This window comes from Podarcis liolepis, assembly GCF_965112155.1.
Source record: "Podarcis liolepis genome assembly, chromosome: 6".
Classification (NCBI taxonomy): domain Eukaryota; kingdom Metazoa; phylum Chordata; class Lepidosauria; order Squamata; family Lacertidae; genus Podarcis; species Podarcis liolepis.
The window spans coordinates 96,741,100-96,757,699 of record NC_139559.1 but is presented as its reverse complement, the minus strand read 5'-3'; the positions used below and the strand labels follow the sequence as shown (position 1 = coordinate 96,757,699).

At 40.9% G+C, this 16,600-nt stretch overlaps 2 protein-coding genes across 7 annotated transcripts in view; one reads left to right on the top strand and one right to left on the bottom strand.

The window, feature by feature from the left end:
- Positions 1-16,600, bottom strand: part of DARS2 (aspartyl-tRNA synthetase 2, mitochondrial) — a 1,012,941-nt gene that overhangs the window by 868,974 nt on the left and 127,367 nt on the right. The window lies entirely within an intron of this gene.
- Positions 1-16,600, top strand: part of RC3H1 (ring finger and CCCH-type domains 1) — a 70,218-nt gene that overhangs the window by 12,604 nt on the left and 41,014 nt on the right. For all 6 annotated transcript variants that reach the window (XM_083507063.1, XM_083507062.1, XM_083507061.1 and 3 more), the window contains exons 2-4: positions 11,285-11,647; positions 14,079-14,199; positions 16,003-16,242. In XM_083507063.1, the coding sequence (XP_083363189.1) occupies positions 11,417-11,647; positions 14,079-14,199; positions 16,003-16,242 (592 nt within the window). In that variant the 5' untranslated portion in view covers positions 11,285-11,416. The remainder of the gene's footprint in view (positions 1-11,284; positions 11,648-14,078; positions 14,200-16,002; positions 16,243-16,600) is intronic.

Genomic DNA, 16,600 nt, shown 5'->3' with positions numbered 1-16,600 from the left:
GAAGCTTAAAATTGTTAAGGTTTTTGTTGTCAGCTTGTTGTTTATGCTGGCTCTTAAACATTGTCTTACTCAGAATTTTACTGCCCTGAAAAATGTGTAAGAAGGCCAGAGTTGGGATATAAATTAATAAATGAATTAAGGGCAGCATATGAATCATAAATCACAGAAATGTAGAGTTGGAAGGGACCCTCAAGGGTCATCTAGTCTGCAATGCAGAAAACTCATATGTGAGGATTATTACTGATTGTGTGGCATTAGTGCCACAGTTCTTTGGGGGCTGTTCTGTGAGATTAATGATTCTGGAAAACTGACAAAGTAGCTGTCATGCAGATGTGTTTCCAATAGATGACATTCCAAAATCCACAGTTGAGCTATGTCTTTATTAGAGCCAACCCAAATATCACAAAATAATGAAGTAGTTTTTGATTTCTTCATTATTCACCATCAGGTTGGAAGCTCTGGTTGAATGTCAAGCAAGCAGGCATGGGGAGAGAAACAAGCTCACTTGAAGGTGCAGCCTTTGTGGCTTCAACATCAAGGCAGCTTGTTTTTCTCTCCACTCTTTGTTTGCTTAGCATCTATCCTGAAGAACTCAAAAGCTTGCTAGATGTTTTGTCACACTTTGACTGTTATAAAGATGTTGTCTGACTGATGGCTTCCTTTCATTTTAATGGATTGTATGTGATGGTTTTATCATAAGAACTGGCCCCTGGTGGTGAGAGTTTATGCTTTACTTTTACTGTCATCTGCATGGCAGCCTGTTGTCTCTAGACTGCCATGGTGGTATTGTCATTGTGAATTTTGGGTAGCCTTAAGATTCTAGACCAGTCTTCTCCAACCTGGTGTCCTCCAAACATTTTGGACTAAAATGTCCATAATCTCTAACCACGGGTGACATTGGCTGAGGCTGATAGGCGTTTTAGTTTAAAAGGTGACTAATATAAATTTATTGATTTCATTGGGGGCTACACTGAGAATGTTAGATATACTCATTAAGAAAACAATGTGATTAAGAATAGCAAAGCAAACAAAGTGATTTGATTGAAAATCCTAGGCCTACTTGCTTACTAAATATTTGGCCTTTTCCCAAATTCATCCAAGTTACATAGATTAAGAAAGAATTTCTAAGTTTCTTACAATGTCCTAACATCTAACTTTTTTGGATAAAGTTCTTAATTACCTAATTGGTGCTATAGGCCAGGGTGCTCTTGTCTTCATCTGGAAAGTTAGACAGGAACAAAGGGGGAAATGAGTCACTCTGCAAACAACTTTTGGACCACATATTTTCCATCTTTTATGTTAATTGAATTCCTTACGTAGGTGAGCCCACCTGTATTGATAATGGCTGTCCATAGTCTAACCAGGGAAATCATAATTGGACTGTTGTGTACCCTAGTCTCTCTGATACATTCTGAATTTTTTTCCAAAACAGTCAAATAATGTTATGATTCCACATTTGCTGAGACATTGATTATCCTCTTAGTATCTTATTAGCCATGATGTTTTCTTTACCCTTGCAAGGTTCTTATCCAGGCATAGGCAAACTCTGGCCCTCCAGATGTTTGGGACTACAATTCCCATCATCCCTGACCACTGGTCTTGTTAGCTAGGGATGATGCCTGTTCTTATCACTCAAACATGCTTTCCTCCTTTGTTATATTAAATATATATCCTTCTTTATCCCGGGAGTTCAGTGCAAGTGACAGCATACTTTAAAAAGTACTAAGCATAAAAAATACTTGCAATTGTAAACTTGGTAAAGGACACATTCAGCTAAATCATTGAGATGGAAACAAGCATAATGATTCCCACTAGTGCAACAGGACCATCCACCCTTTCTTACCTGCCTCACACTGATTTTTTATATATTCACCTTGTGTGTTCCCCCCACACTCTAATAGATAGCATGACACAAGCAGCTGGAATTGGCCTGATTTGATAGTAGTTGAATGAAAAGCGCTGTCACAAGCTGTTCTGGTTGAAGGTAACAAAATATTTCCCATATGAATCCATATCTTTTTCCCCGATAGCCCTTTTCTTCAACATTGGGGCAATGGTTTTCTACTTCAATTTTTTTTCTATTTTGCTTGTAGAGAAAAGAACCAAAAATTGCATATCGCAAGGAGTGATATAAGGAAGTAATCACTAGTGGAACCCCTGTGCCTGAAATCCAGAATATAGACTGAGGTCAGATCTAGATTCACCAAACTTTGTGGGGAGCAGGAGAGTGGCAATGAATATGTACCCACTCTGAATATAGACTTGTAACTTTGATAAGACACTACAAAAAGGATAGCCCACATTCATGGTGTTGTAATAAGGGCTCTTCAGAGACATGAGCTAGTTCCTCAGGTAAAATAGTTGTTTTATTATTATACAGTGGTACCTCGGGTTACAGACGCTTCGGGTTACGCATTTTCAGGTTACGGATGCGCTGAAACTCGGAAGTACCAGAACAGGTTATTTCTGGGTTTCGGCGCATGCGCAGATGCAGCACTGCAGGTTGCGAGCGCTGTGGGTTACGAACGTGCCTACCGCACGGATCACGTTCGCAACCCGAGGTTCTATTGTATTGCCTTCATTCTACCCTTCTACAGAGCTCAGGGTGCATGATTTATCCTTGCAACAATGTTTTGTGGTACATTACATGGATACTGTGACTGGGTTTAAGTGAGGTTAATGGCCAAGCTGGAGATTCAAACTGAAGCTTTCCAGGTCCAAATTTACCACTGTTCACTTCTCATGAAATTCTGGCCCATGCACAGTCACCATTCTAGTGAGATTCTTCTGTGAACCTCATTGTAAATGTTTCCTCACTTTTCCAGGGCAGAAGTAGAAATGTGACATGTTCTCTGTCCATAATTTCTTATCTGTCATTTTCAAAAATGCTCTGCATTGTCTACAGAACAGCCATAGGACTTACAGAAGTTATATTAGCTTTTGGAATAGGGGTAAGGAAATGGCTGAGAGAATATTAGTCATCTTTAATATAATATATTCAAAGAGGTTATAGTAAGAAGACATCTTAGTGGTATATCTAAACAGCCTTCTTCATTCTAAGAAAGTTCAAATGACAACAAGTTGTGCTAGTATCCTGCCACAAGATGGTTAGTAGAGCTGTTACTATCTCCCATTTCAGTACAAGATGAATGGATCACAGTTAAGTCATTATGAGGCGCTTAAGTTGGTCTTTGTTCTTGTCAGCCAATCACTGGGCTTGCACTTGGTTGCTTATTTGAATAGCCAGACCTATATAAGATTATTTCAGGGGACAGGGTATGAGCATTTTCAGGCAGGCAGGGAGTTTGGCTGTGTGAACTTAAAGTCAAACAATGGCTGCTACCACCCGGAGAACCAGGAAAAAAAGCCAGGTGCATCGAAGGCCACGGTACAGGACACAGTATAGGCAGAGAAGGCCCAGAGGGGGAAAGATCCCTGGGAGGCGTGCAAAGCATGGCCATGGAAAGAAGCTCCCTGACAGAAGGCCCTCCAAGAAAGCACAGAAGCTGCGGCTTGACAGTGTTCGAATGACCAATGAGGCCCAGAACATCCTGCATTTCTGTGTGCATGACCTCTACAAGAAGGTGTCCTTGGCTGCTGAGCGCTTGAGGAAAAAGAAGCGCCATGTCTCTATTACTGTCTCAGATGTAAGAAATGCCCTGAAAAAGATCATGCCAAGGAAGTATGACAGAAAGTCTGTATCCTCCATTTCCTGCAAATGCCGTTAGAGACATCTCTCCCCTTTCCTGTGACAGGCTTAGAAAGGAAGAAAGAAGGGAAAGGGGGGAAGCAGTAGCCTGAGAGAAAATCCAGTACTTTGCCTGCCTGAAAAAACACCACCTTCAAATTTCCAAGCAATCCTGTAACCTACCTTTTTATTACTGGATCAACATCACCACTAATAATGAACTTGAGGAAGGGCAGAATCTGGCATTCTGAAGATCCTGACAAGATTATTATCATATTGCCCTTATGCTGAATCAGGGAGATGGATTATTGGGTGTTGGAAGAAAATGACTGTCAAGTTGTGGAATATCAAGGACTCTAATCAGCCACTGTGGAGCATGTGAGGTGTTCCCTAAAGGGAGACATATTCCCTTTTTCAATAAAACAGGATCTGTGCAGGAGAACTCATTTCACTGTGTCTTTAATATTCTGGTTCTTCGGAACCATACATTTATTAGGGGAAGGCTAGTTTATGTAGTTTATGGAGGCTGTATTTTGCATACTCTTTAGAACTTGTAATAATGTTTGACTACGTTTATAAAAATAAGTGATATCAAAATTAAATAGAAATGGAATATGTAGGATGCAACACATTGGCATTTTAATCATTGAATATTGCTGTAAATGTGTCTTGAATTGCATTGCCTTCTTTAAAACGGTGGAAAAGGAATTTTATGTTAGGACATAAATTATGTTAGGACATTATGTTAGGGGCTTTATCTGAGAATATGTCCATATTGGTCCCAAAGATTACCTGATAAAGGGCTTTTTTGTGTACTCACTTTTTGCCATGTATGCTCAGTATCGTAGCAGCTGTTATTTTAAAATGGTGATTAGGTAGTGAATTGCACTGGTTCTATTCCTAGTGTTGCTTCCTTAGATGGAAAGATGTTGCAAGTAGGCATTTTGGAAAATACAGTAAGCACTTAAATTGTTAACCTTTCAGGGTGCATTATATAAATTGTAATAACTGCTAGTTGCCCCAGCTGCAAATCCATAGAAAAAATTTATTGCACCAGAAGAAAAGAGAGAGATTATATCCTTACATCAGGGATATTATATGCATATGCCCTATGGTGACTCCTGGGGATAGGCACCCCCAAACATTTTGACTAGATGGCTGGAATTTATTATTGGAAACCCTTTTCTCCCTTTGTCAGTGCTTTTTCTCCTTGCCCAAGAAAGCTCCTCTCTAATCTCAGGACTTCCCAGATTACCATGTTGTATTGCTTTAGGACCTAACATTCAGGTAATTCAGTGTTGCGAAACCCATATCACACCAACATAGTTTGCTCTTTTACTCAAGTAACTAAATTGATAGAGAAGGACTGTAACCACTGTAGAAAAGGTCTGGCTTTGTGGACAAGAAGAAACAATTATGAAGAAGGTTCAAAATATGAATAGCCAAGCAGTAGGTGGCTGAACCTGAAAAAGATAAGAGTACCTGTGAATATCGGAACCCCCGTTAGGGACTGCTGGTGTTTGTTTGTTTGTTTGTTTGTTTATCTGCAACTTGAGGGACCCAATTCTGTTTGTTTGCTGGCCAGGATATCTTTTCCTTCATGTTTATTAGTGGAAATGTTTAGTAGTTTCATGTTTAGTAGTTGAAACCATTGTGTGTGTGTCAGGGCACTACAAAATAGGGCTTGGGAACAAAGAACTATCTCTCACCGTGTGGGTGATCTGGGAGTGCGGAGTGCACAGTTCTTGCCCTCTGATTTTGCCTGCGAAGCTTGAGCAGAAGGGTGGAAAGAGGTGTCCTGGCCAGGAAGGAAAATTGCTAGCAGTTCCTAAGAACAGAACGTAACAAATGCAACAAGGGCAAATGCTGTACAGTGGTACCTTGGGTTAAGTACTTAATTCATTCTGGAGGTCCGTACTTAACCTGAAACTGTTCTTAACCTGAAGCACCACTTTAGCTAACGGGGCCTCCTGCTGCTGCTGCGCCGCCAGAGCACAATTTCTGTTCTCATCCTGAAGCAAAGTTCTTAACCTGAAGCACTATTTCTGGGTTAACGGAGTCTGTAACCTGAAGCGTCTGTAACCCGAGGTACCACTGTACAGACAGAACTGGTACATGACTTAGCCCTGTTGTGCTATTACTGTTGCAGTGGTAGCTTGTATCTAAAATAACATAATTTCTGAAACTCTTGAGGAGTAACATGGGACACACTTACTGGGGATAGCCCTGGTGCAAGCTCTACTGAAAAAGGGTAATCTATTCCACCTTAATTCACTTTATCTGTTAGCTGAAGCCTGTCATGCACTGAGTTATGTGAAGACATGTGGAGCAAAGCTGCTGGAAGGCGAGGTGCTAACCCTAATGAATTATGGGTTCCACCTAACCCGGCTCCATCTTTTTCTTCCAACTCCAGAATTCTATGATTCCATGATTCTTGTAATTTTCTTTTTAAAGCAGAAGATTTTATGATTCTAAGATTGCTGTTCTTAGGCTAATGTGGCTGTGTCTTTCAACGCATGGATTTCTGACAACACTGTGTCACCGAGACAGGCGTTGCTATAATTGTGGGATGTGTGTGTATATATAAAGAATGAGGAAGCAATAAACTTAAAACTTACAGTTAACACAGTAGACTAGCTCTGACAACGTTTGTTCTTAATATTAGCTCAACTGTGTGTCTATGATAATCAAGGAGCTTCAGAAGCAAAAGTAAGGTCCAATTTTTCAATGCTCAAACTTCTCTACCACTATCATGTGGCATATTTTACTTGATCAGAAGAGAGTCTTTGTTTCGCTGTACACGCTGTGGAAATTCTTTGTAACAGAAACTCGGAACGTTTCATGTATGTTGCAACTGAGTCATTCTTTTTGTAAAGGTGTAGTTGTGATTTTAACTTTGAGAGCTGTTTGAATTGTGAATGCTTTGCAGGGCTGTTAGAATGAGGATTTTGAAGTGCAGTAGACAAATTTTTATTTGTCTGTTATTATAAAACAGAGCGGGTTTTGATATATTTTGAAATAAATGTCAGTTGAACAAAAAATTGCAGACCTGCAGTAAATTGGCTTGTGGTTGTTTCTGTGAAAGTGTTAACTACATTTGTTAATGGGGAAATGCCAGTGGTGTATTGTGCTTTAAAAGAATAAAGCCTTTATGGTAACCTATGTGTACCAGAAAAAAGTATAATTCTGCATCCTGTATAATTTCTTATAATCTACTGCATTTATATGGCTGTTTTTGCATGATTTTTAAACTTCTGGAGCACCTCAGTGGGGGTTGGGGCACTGTGCTTTAGTGCTTCTGCTCCTATTCCAGGGCCATTTCCAGAAAGCAGTTAGGGAAGGCTGCTTTTCAGTCCCATGGACTGTCCTGTGGTGTCCTTCATGGTTCAGTCTTCTTCTGCCATTCTATAACCTGCACAAGTTGCTGGTTTCTTTTGTGGCCCAATTCAAGCCTTATATGACTCAAGCCCCAAATACCTGAAAGACCGCCTCCTTCCCTACAGAATCAGTTAAGATCAACAGTGGGGCCCTCTTGGTTGTTCCATTGCTCACAGAAGCTCGGGGTAGTAGTGTGTCGGGAGAGGGCGTTCTCGCTGACAGCCCCTAAGTTGTGGAACTCACTCCCCACAGAGGTGTATTGGGGCATATTCATTATTTAGCTTTTGGTGAACGCACCTCTTTACTCTGGCTTTTGACACCTGAGTTGTATATTTTTAAGACCCACCTAAAATTGTAAATTTTTTTTAAAGCTACTTTTAACATTGTGTTTTAATTGTTGTAACCCACCCTGGGACCTGCTGGTGAGGGATGGGTAATTAATAATGATTATTATTTTTATTCCTGCTCCACTAATCATGTAGGCAGTAACAGCTTGCATCCTGACCACTGAAGTTCCATGCAAGTTTCAGAGATTTTCCAAACTTTGTCTCTTATCAGCAGCAAGGGCTGTAAATGTGTCTTCTTATAGAAGGTGGATGGTGAATCAGGATGCTGAAAACCATGACCAATGCATTCCCTGTATTTTGCACATAATTAATGAATATGCACACATGACAGATGCATTTGTTTTGAACTGTCTAGTTTAAACTGAGCCCTAGGATCTAGTTGGAAGATTATATACTTGAGGTGTCCTTAAGGCTGTGCACTTGCAGATATTGGCTGGTGGAAATATAAGAGCCTGTCGTCATAAATCAAAAGAACTGTATGATTTTTGTGCGCAAAAATAGGTGGCTTTAAAAAAACACAACAAAAACTGCTCCTCTCACTAAATGATTCATTGCATAGTTCAACTTTGCCAGGAAGCTTATGAAAGTGTCTTGAGAAACACACACATTACCTCTTGATTTTATGGTTACTTCCTGTGAAGCACAAGAAACTAGCAACCTTCTGAGCCATGAACTTTCTGAGCATGGAACCTGTAGCTTACCATCTCCACACTACGGTATTTCAGCAAAGCATTTCAAGGTACTGGTATAGTATAGCAGCTAAGAGTATGGACTATAAGTCGGGTAGTCCCTGACTTCAGGATCACTCACATTGACTACATACTCATTTAGTTGACCATATACAAGTCTCTGTTTTCCTCCTGTCGTGTGTATAATAAAACTGATGAAGTTTATGGGATTGTATCTATAGTTGCATTTGCAACTATACATTGCAAATGTATAGTTGCAAACAAGGGGTGGCCAATATGGTTTCCTGCAGGTGTTGCCAGCCCCAGACAACATGATCAATGGCAACAACTAGAGGGCACCATGTTGGCGACCCCTCTGCTAAATCATGGTTTAGTGCAGTGAGCACAAGCCGCAGTGAGCCACAGACACTTCTTCTCCCCTTTCCCCTCCCATGTTGCCTGGAGGAGTTCAGAAACTTGATTTCTGTTTCCCTTAAACTTAGCTGGTATTTTTGTCAGAACTGGGGATTGTGATTTAATGTTAACCATGGTCAGTTTCGAAATAAGCCAACTTTAAACCATAGGTTTAAAGCAATTTTGTTTAAACAGATTTAACTTAAGCATGATGTACGAATGTAGCTACTGTGTCTCAAATGATTATATATCTATATTTAGTTACCTATCTATCTATTCTGTCTGCTTTCTCTGAAAGCAGTGTGTGAAAAGTAGTCTGTGATTCTTTTCTTTTATGAGGTGCACAAATACATCATGAGAAAACAGTTACTTTATTGTGAGACCTTAATACTGTTCATTCCAACTTGTTTATCAAGGTCCAGTTGCTGTTAGGTTTTGAAAACAAGGATAATCACATCTGAAGATATGAATGCCTCTGTGGGCAGCCATGTTAAAAGGTGCATAGTCTTCAGGGGGGTCTCTCTAAGAGAGTATACATTTTTGAACATTTAGTAATTGTATAGTAAGTAAATGAAAAAAATGCTGTTGTACAAAATGTATTTGCTGCGTAACTAACTAATAATTAGCACTGCGTGAACACTTAAGTTGCTCTGTAAGCACAGCCAAAGCTTGGAATTGGGGACTGAGTAAAAGTGCCATATCTTGAGAAATGCCATATTTTGAGTATCACAGCCATTGCCGTCATCCTCCCACCTTCACCATCATCACAGCCAAGCTGCCTGGGAACTTGGTGGTGGTACCAAGTTCCTCGGCAGCTTGGCTGTTAAAGGTGTGTGAGCAACATTTGGTGAAATGAACAAAGCCTGGGATGGGCTTAGAAGCAGTCAGGGGTTGGTGCTTCTTTGCCCCTCTCTGACCAGAAGGAACAAAATATATAAAATGGTGCAAAACAAACAAATATATGCAGTGTTGTATAACTTAACAGAATCTAGTGCTACCTCAGCACATAGTTTCAAATTATTGATACTGGTGGTGGACTCATTCCTTGGAAGTTTTTAAACAGAGGTTGGATGACAGTCTGTAATGGATGCTGTAGCTGAGATTCCTGCATTAAAGGGAGTTGGATTAGATGGCCCTTGGGCCCCTTCCAACTCTAGGATTCTGTGGTTGGTCTTGCAGATAATCAAAAGGTGTTCCTACTTGTTTGTGTGTGTGTGGGGGGGTATTTATATTAGTTGTGCATTCACATGGTTATCTGTGTTGAGTAAAAATTCTTTCCAGACAACCAGAACAGGAAAGCTTTGTAAAATGTTTGGCATTTTAAGCCAGATGTACCTGAAGGGATAGGCTTAGGAAAAATATTTGTGATCTAGTAACATTGTGGGTTGGCCGGTGTTTCCTGCTCTACTCAGGCAGTTGATACACCACCATGTTGGTATGTATTCTGTAGTCCTGTGAGAAAATATCCTAGATGCTTTTGCATAGCCAGATGAAATTGCAAAATCATGGAAGGTGGGAAATGCTGACCCTGGCTGCACCATGTCATTCTAGTTGTAATCCTGCCAATCCTGCCCATATTGCCCAATTTAATCCAGGTGGACAGAGTTTATCCCATAATAGGTCATGGCTATGGAAATAAGAATAAACACATCTACTTGGCACAGTATGCCCGTGCCTAACGCATGTCACGTGCTGCAGTGATGGCACAGGGCAGTGTGCTCTGGTAACTGGTAGACGGACATGGAATAACAAGTTTTGGAAAAAGGCATGCTTTCCTTCTTGCAATAGGACCCTTTCCAGCACAGAAATAACAAATAAGGGGACAAAACAAAAGAATAAGGATCCTTAGATTGAGGCTGTATTAAAATGTTTTTTGTGGCCGAGTGAAAAGTTTAGCTTTCTTTCATCAAAATCTTTCACATAGGCAATTCCCCTCCTGCCTCACTGCTGCCAAAAACTCTAGGGATCTTTTCTTCTGAAAGATACTGGGTACTCTGACCTCCAATTTGCAGTACAGTGGTACCTCGGGTTACATACGCTTCAGGTTACATACGCTTCAGGTTACAGACTCCGCTAACCCAGAAATATTACCTCAGGTTAAGAACTTTGCTTCAGGATGAGAACAGAAATTGTGCTCCGGTGGTGCGTCCGCAGCAGGAGGCCCCATTAGCTAAAGTGGTGCTTCAGGTTAAGAACAGTTTCAGGTTAAGAATGGACCTCCAGAACGAATTAAGTACATAACCAGAGGTACCACTGTATTCTTCTTGATACAGTAAAACATTGGCCCAGTTCACATGTCCCATTATACCATAGTTGAAAACAAAGTGGTTTGATGTGAATGAGCAGTGTCAGTGTGCATGCTGCTCAAAGGTTCCATGACACTTCACCACACCTCCTTTGGCTGTGCTGAAGACAAAACATACTGGAGTCTGGTTTGTCATATCACCTCAACCACGTTCATTTTCGGCTTAGCACTTATGGTTTGCTTGGGAAACAAACCACAAGCTTAGGTTCAGATAATATGACAAGGTGGACTCCGGCTTGTTTTGTCAATGGTACAGTACTCTGGGAACATTTAGCAGCACCTATTAGCACATTAAGCCATAGCTTGTTTAAATATGACATGTGAATTGGGCCACTGATTCCAAGGCTGGGGGTAAATTGTTTTCTGAAAGTTTCACCAGTCCTGGGAATACAATGGAACATGCTACTCCCAAGAAGTCTGTGAAAAGCATTGAATCTATAGACACTAACTTATTTTTTCTTTCTTTCTTTTGCTTACATTTCAGGTCATATTTCACACTATGTGCTGACTGTCTGTACTTACAGAAAATATTTAAAAACATTTTTTTTTCAAAAAAAAGTTGATTCCAGTGGAATCTGTGCTTTAGATTTTGTCTTGTGAAGTAACGCCTGAAGAAATGCCTGTACAAGCTCCACAATGGACGGATTTTCTTTCCTGCCCTATTTGCACACAAACATTCGACGAAACAATCCGGAAGCCTATCAGCCTGGGCTGTGGCCACACAGTATGCAAGATGTGCCTGAACAAGCTCCACCGGAAGGCATGCCCCTTCGACCAGACCACTATCAATACAGACATCGAGCACCTTCCTGTGAACTCAGCCTTGCTGCAGCTTGTGGGTGCTCAGGTAAGGGTATCTTAGCCTGTTTCCCCCCATCAGATTTGTTTACTGTGGAAGGAGCAAATGTATCTCTATATATAATGAAAATGTCATAATGTTGTTGCACTGCAATTCACTTGGCCACAGACAAGTGGCACTGCTGACTACAGTGTGAAGATAGGTGTTGGAAGCCCAGTTGAGTTGCAGAGGGACAGCCAGAACAAGTTGTCACAGAAACCCAACAGCTGTCCTTCTCCTTTGCCTGCAATCTCCAGGCCAGCTGGTGCTGCTATTGGCCACCTTCCTCCTCCTTGGACAGCTTGGCAATCTGCTTCTTCTACCTCCACCAATTAAGATGAAGAGTCATCCCAGTAGTAGGGCTAGGCAATATCTGGTTTTCAACATTGCAGTATATCACCAGCTCAACATTGTGATTTAGTGATATATCACAGTGTCTGAAACATGGAACTATGTAGGGTGCAGGGGGAGGGGGTGAAGATCATGCAAAAGAGCAGTCATGAAGATCACATGGGTGGAGTGGAGATCAGGCAAAGGAACAGTCATGGAGCTTAATAGGTATGTGCTATCTGCACTATGGATTCCCCTTCTCAGAGGCAGGCAAACCCTCAAGTTTGGAGGGTGGACTCCTTCCACTTTTCCCTAGACAGAGAGAGGGGGAAGGACAAAGCAGCCCAACCATGATTCCTGCACCAGGTAGAGACACCACAATTATGGGGAGAGGGGTGTCCAGGCTGGGAGTGGGACAGTTCTGCCATTGGAAGGGAAAGGGAGGGAAGCCAGCCAGCCAGCTGCCAGAAGACTTGCAATTATACTGCCCCCTGGAGTTTGAAGGCTGTGTTTTGCAATACATTGCCAACTCAATTGTTTTGAAATGGTTCTTATGATGTGGTCTATAAACTGGTGTTGGACGATGTATCAATACATTGCCCACCCCACCCATCAGAAGGAGATGCGTAGGAAGAGTTGGCCCAGATGAAGCGCTGTCCAGCACTTCTGGTTTTCCGTGGTGTTCCTTCTACTGAGCCAACTCTTCATCCTGCTTGGCTGCAGTGGTGGCGTGAGGTAGAAAGAGGAAGGTCTTAAGGGGTTAGTGTTGGGGCTAGGAGGTTTGGTGAGTTGTGAAGGGTTTGCTGTGGTCTGGGGGTGCAAAGGTCGGCAGGGGTAGGAAGGATTGATAAGTGAAGCCCCCACCATTAAAAAAACCCATGTGCAAATAATAGACAATAGAAGTCAACAAGTATTTCAGATCATGGACTTTTAAATGTTATATTGTTCTCAAGAAGGCAGATAGAGCAAGTAACCACAAAGGTGCAAATCTTAACTTTGCAAAGTTATTGTTTTGTTTACAACATACAAATGATGTAGGCTGCACTATTTCCTTAAAAACTTGGGTCTATGGTGCAAGTAAGTTGCCTAATTGCAACTTGAGGTAAAGTTATGTACCCACTTAAATTCCCAGTGTTTCAAAAGAGAAGGTAGCTTCAGGCCCCTCGCCTGCCATTAATGCCCCAGTTCTGCCGCCACCCCTTCTGCACCTGTTATGCAGCCTGCCTTAAATCCTGCTTGCTGCAGGAGACGGCTGGTGTTGGATAGCAAAATGTGCTGGGGGGCGGTGGCAATTCGTTAGAGAAGCCATGATCGCTTTCCCTTCTATTGTATTGATGGATTTGTTATTATTTTTACCATTCTCCAGGTTGCAAACTTGGAACCTTATGTAAATGTGATGTGTGAACCAGCTCTTAGTAACAGCCATGTTTATGTTTGTAGTAGCTTGTCAAAAATAGTAAATAGGGTTGCTTCAGACATCATTACTTTTCTTTTGTCCGATATCAAATCCTGTAATAATTGCTGGAGTTCTGAAGATTTGAGTATGGATAGGATAGATGGGAAGTTCCCACTTTCCCTTGTCATTAAGTTACAGTTTATTGAAAACACAGGAGTCTGGAATCTGGAGGCGAAGTAATAGGCCACAGTTACTACCACTTTTGAGATTGAATATTTTTTCTTAGTTTTTCATACTAAAGGGGATACTAACATAATTTTTAAAAACTCCTCCTGATTTCAACGCCTGCTGCATTGAATCTATTTTTATAGGAAGGTGATACAGAAAGGTTGGAAATTAATAAAAAAGGAAAATATTTTCAGATATGCTAAGAAAAATAAATTGTCTTGTCATAGAAGAAAATTTGATGAATAGTTGCAAGGCAACTATTGTACTGAATGGTACAAATGTGATTAATTTGATAGGCTCACTGTAAAAGTATGTGACAGGAATTTTTGCTTTGAATTTCTTTCAATCCGTTTTTGTATTAAAGTCATTTGTGTTATTTAAAGTTAAAAGCTTTAGAGATGCACTGCATTTTCCTCAGTTGATGGGGTAGATGACTGGAACTGCTAGTCTCTTCACTTTTATACTTTGATTGTTATCTATACACAGGTGCCAGAACAGCAGCCAATAACTCTACGTAGTGGCGCTGAAGATACCAAGCATTATGAGGAAGCCAAGAAATGTGTGGAAGAACTAGCCTTGTACCTTAAACCACTCAGCAGTGCAAGAGGTAAATAAGTGCTCTTTCATACATTATAAGAAAACTAAAACAGTTAAGCAGCATCTATTGGTTTTTTAAAAATACCCCCAACACTACTACATTGACTACAATGGATGAAAACCTGCAGCTGAAAACACAATCACTTTGAGTGCCGAAGAAGTAATGTTAGAAAAGAAAAATTGCAAATAGAATTGAAACATTACCACACACAATATTTTAATAGCCAGCCTGTCCTACACAATACCTTTGTGGCACATTCGTAGCCCAAAAGAAACCAACTTGCTTTCATTTTAGGCAAGTTAACTCTGATTGCCCAAAAGAGCCCTGTCGCAGGTGACCAGCTGAGTGGCTATTTGCTAGTGCTAAATTCAGCAATCAGATTGTTCAAGAATTATTACTGTTATTCCTCATTTTCAAATAGCAAGAAGAAATAGCAGAAGGTGTTACTGTGGACCCTTAGTTAAAATGCAAATTTTAATCAGTTAATTCATCAGCTAAGAGGGTCAGATGGGGCTCGTCAGCATGCGAAAGTAGCCCATCTAGGAGAATGAAAACTGATCTTAAACCTCCACTGCCTTGAGGGATATCGTTGGGAGAAGAAAGGGCTGAGTAGACGCTACACAAATCCAGAATGAAGTCCCTAAAACAGTTGGATGGTGTCTTGTATGCCTCCTTCTGATGACAACTGCAGCCAAGCTGCTTCCAGAAGTATTGTTTTCTTTTCCTTTGGACCACATCAGCAAGACTGAGAGAGAAGGGTCATCTGGGCAGCCCAGGACCTCCAGGCTTGCACCCCAGGGAGGTCACTGTGGTGCTGCTGATGCAGTGGTTTGACTCCCCCCCCCCTCCGTAGGTGTACTCGAGACAGACAGGTGCCAGCAACGATCAGCTAAGGCTTTATGAATTTGCATATTTGTAGAACAGTAAAATGGGGAAGACATTTCAGTGACCTGCAGAAATGTTTGACACTTAAATAATAAATAAATTCTGCTGCCCCATCTGGTAGTTTCCTCCACTCGGTTTGACTTTCTTGCCGTTTCAATGCTATTGGGGGGGGCGTTCATGTGATTTCTTATAAGGAAACCCCACACTTTTCCCAAGTGATAAACTACTGTGTTCACAGAATTTCCTCAACCCTCTTGCATATTCCCTGCACTCAGTCTTGTCTTTGTTAGTTGCACTGTGGAAAACCGGGGTGGGGTGGGTGAGACAGAGAAATGTGGGCGAGTTCTTCATGATGGGAACAGTGCAGCTACTTTGAAGGGCAATGAAATAATTTGGAGTGTGAATACACGAATTAAGTTCTTAACCCGAGGTACCACTGTAGTGGGAACATAAATTGATATGGAAATTCATTATTTGGAAATGAATGGTGAAGAAGCAAAAACAGAAAGAGGAGAGACTTCTTCATGAAGGCTTAAATTGGTTCATTTTGAAGACAAGGAATTAATTTTGGGAAGAAAAAAGAAAACATGAAACATGTAAGAATATATTAAAAATGGAGGATTTTAGAAACAAATCTGCTGCCTGATTATCTATTAAAAACTTATTTTGCAGGCCTACTTTGTACAGTTCCAGTTCGTTTGTAGTGCACACTTATCCAGAGTGACTTTTTGATGTTTTAGTTTCATGGAAGCTAGTTTACAACTGAATATTTTTTAGTTGATCACTAACTAGAAAAAAAGGGATGTCTACAGAAGACATTCTATAGGCTATAACTCTCTTAAGACTGAAGTACCAATGGACTATAAGCCTTGCATTGCCCCTGAAAAACTGAGAAATAACTTCCCTGCTTCTGGTTTTTTTTTAAAGGTGTGGGACTGAACAGCACCACTCAGAGTGTACTCAGTCGCCCCATGCAAAGGAAACTTGTGACATTAGTCCACTGCCAATTAGTGGAGGAAGAAGGGCGGATCAGGGCTATGCGTGCAGCACGATCTCTGGGTGAAAGAACTGTCACAGAGCTCATTCTTCAGCACCAGAACCCCCAGCAACTTTCTTCCAACCTCTGGGCTGCAGTGAGGGCCAGAGGCTGCCAGTTCCTTGGACCAGGTATATATCACTCAAGCCATGGCATTTGGTACAGTAACAAAAATTTAGGGAATTAGTGAATTTGGTTACTTACAAATTTCAATGACTAAAATACTACTTAGCTGAACTGATCAATAAGGAAAAGTCCATTGATTTCTATGGGTCTACTGTGAGTATGATTCTGATTAATATTTGATATCGCCCTAAATATCTGTTCCCTATAGTGCTGACAGTTTGAACTTCACAGATAATGGATTCAGAGAAGTGGGATGCATGAAATGGAAACCCTGGATTATTTAAACCCTGTATTATTTAAAATATTTATACATTGACTTTTGCCAGGTTCAAGATATAGTCTCAATATTAAAACATCACTGAG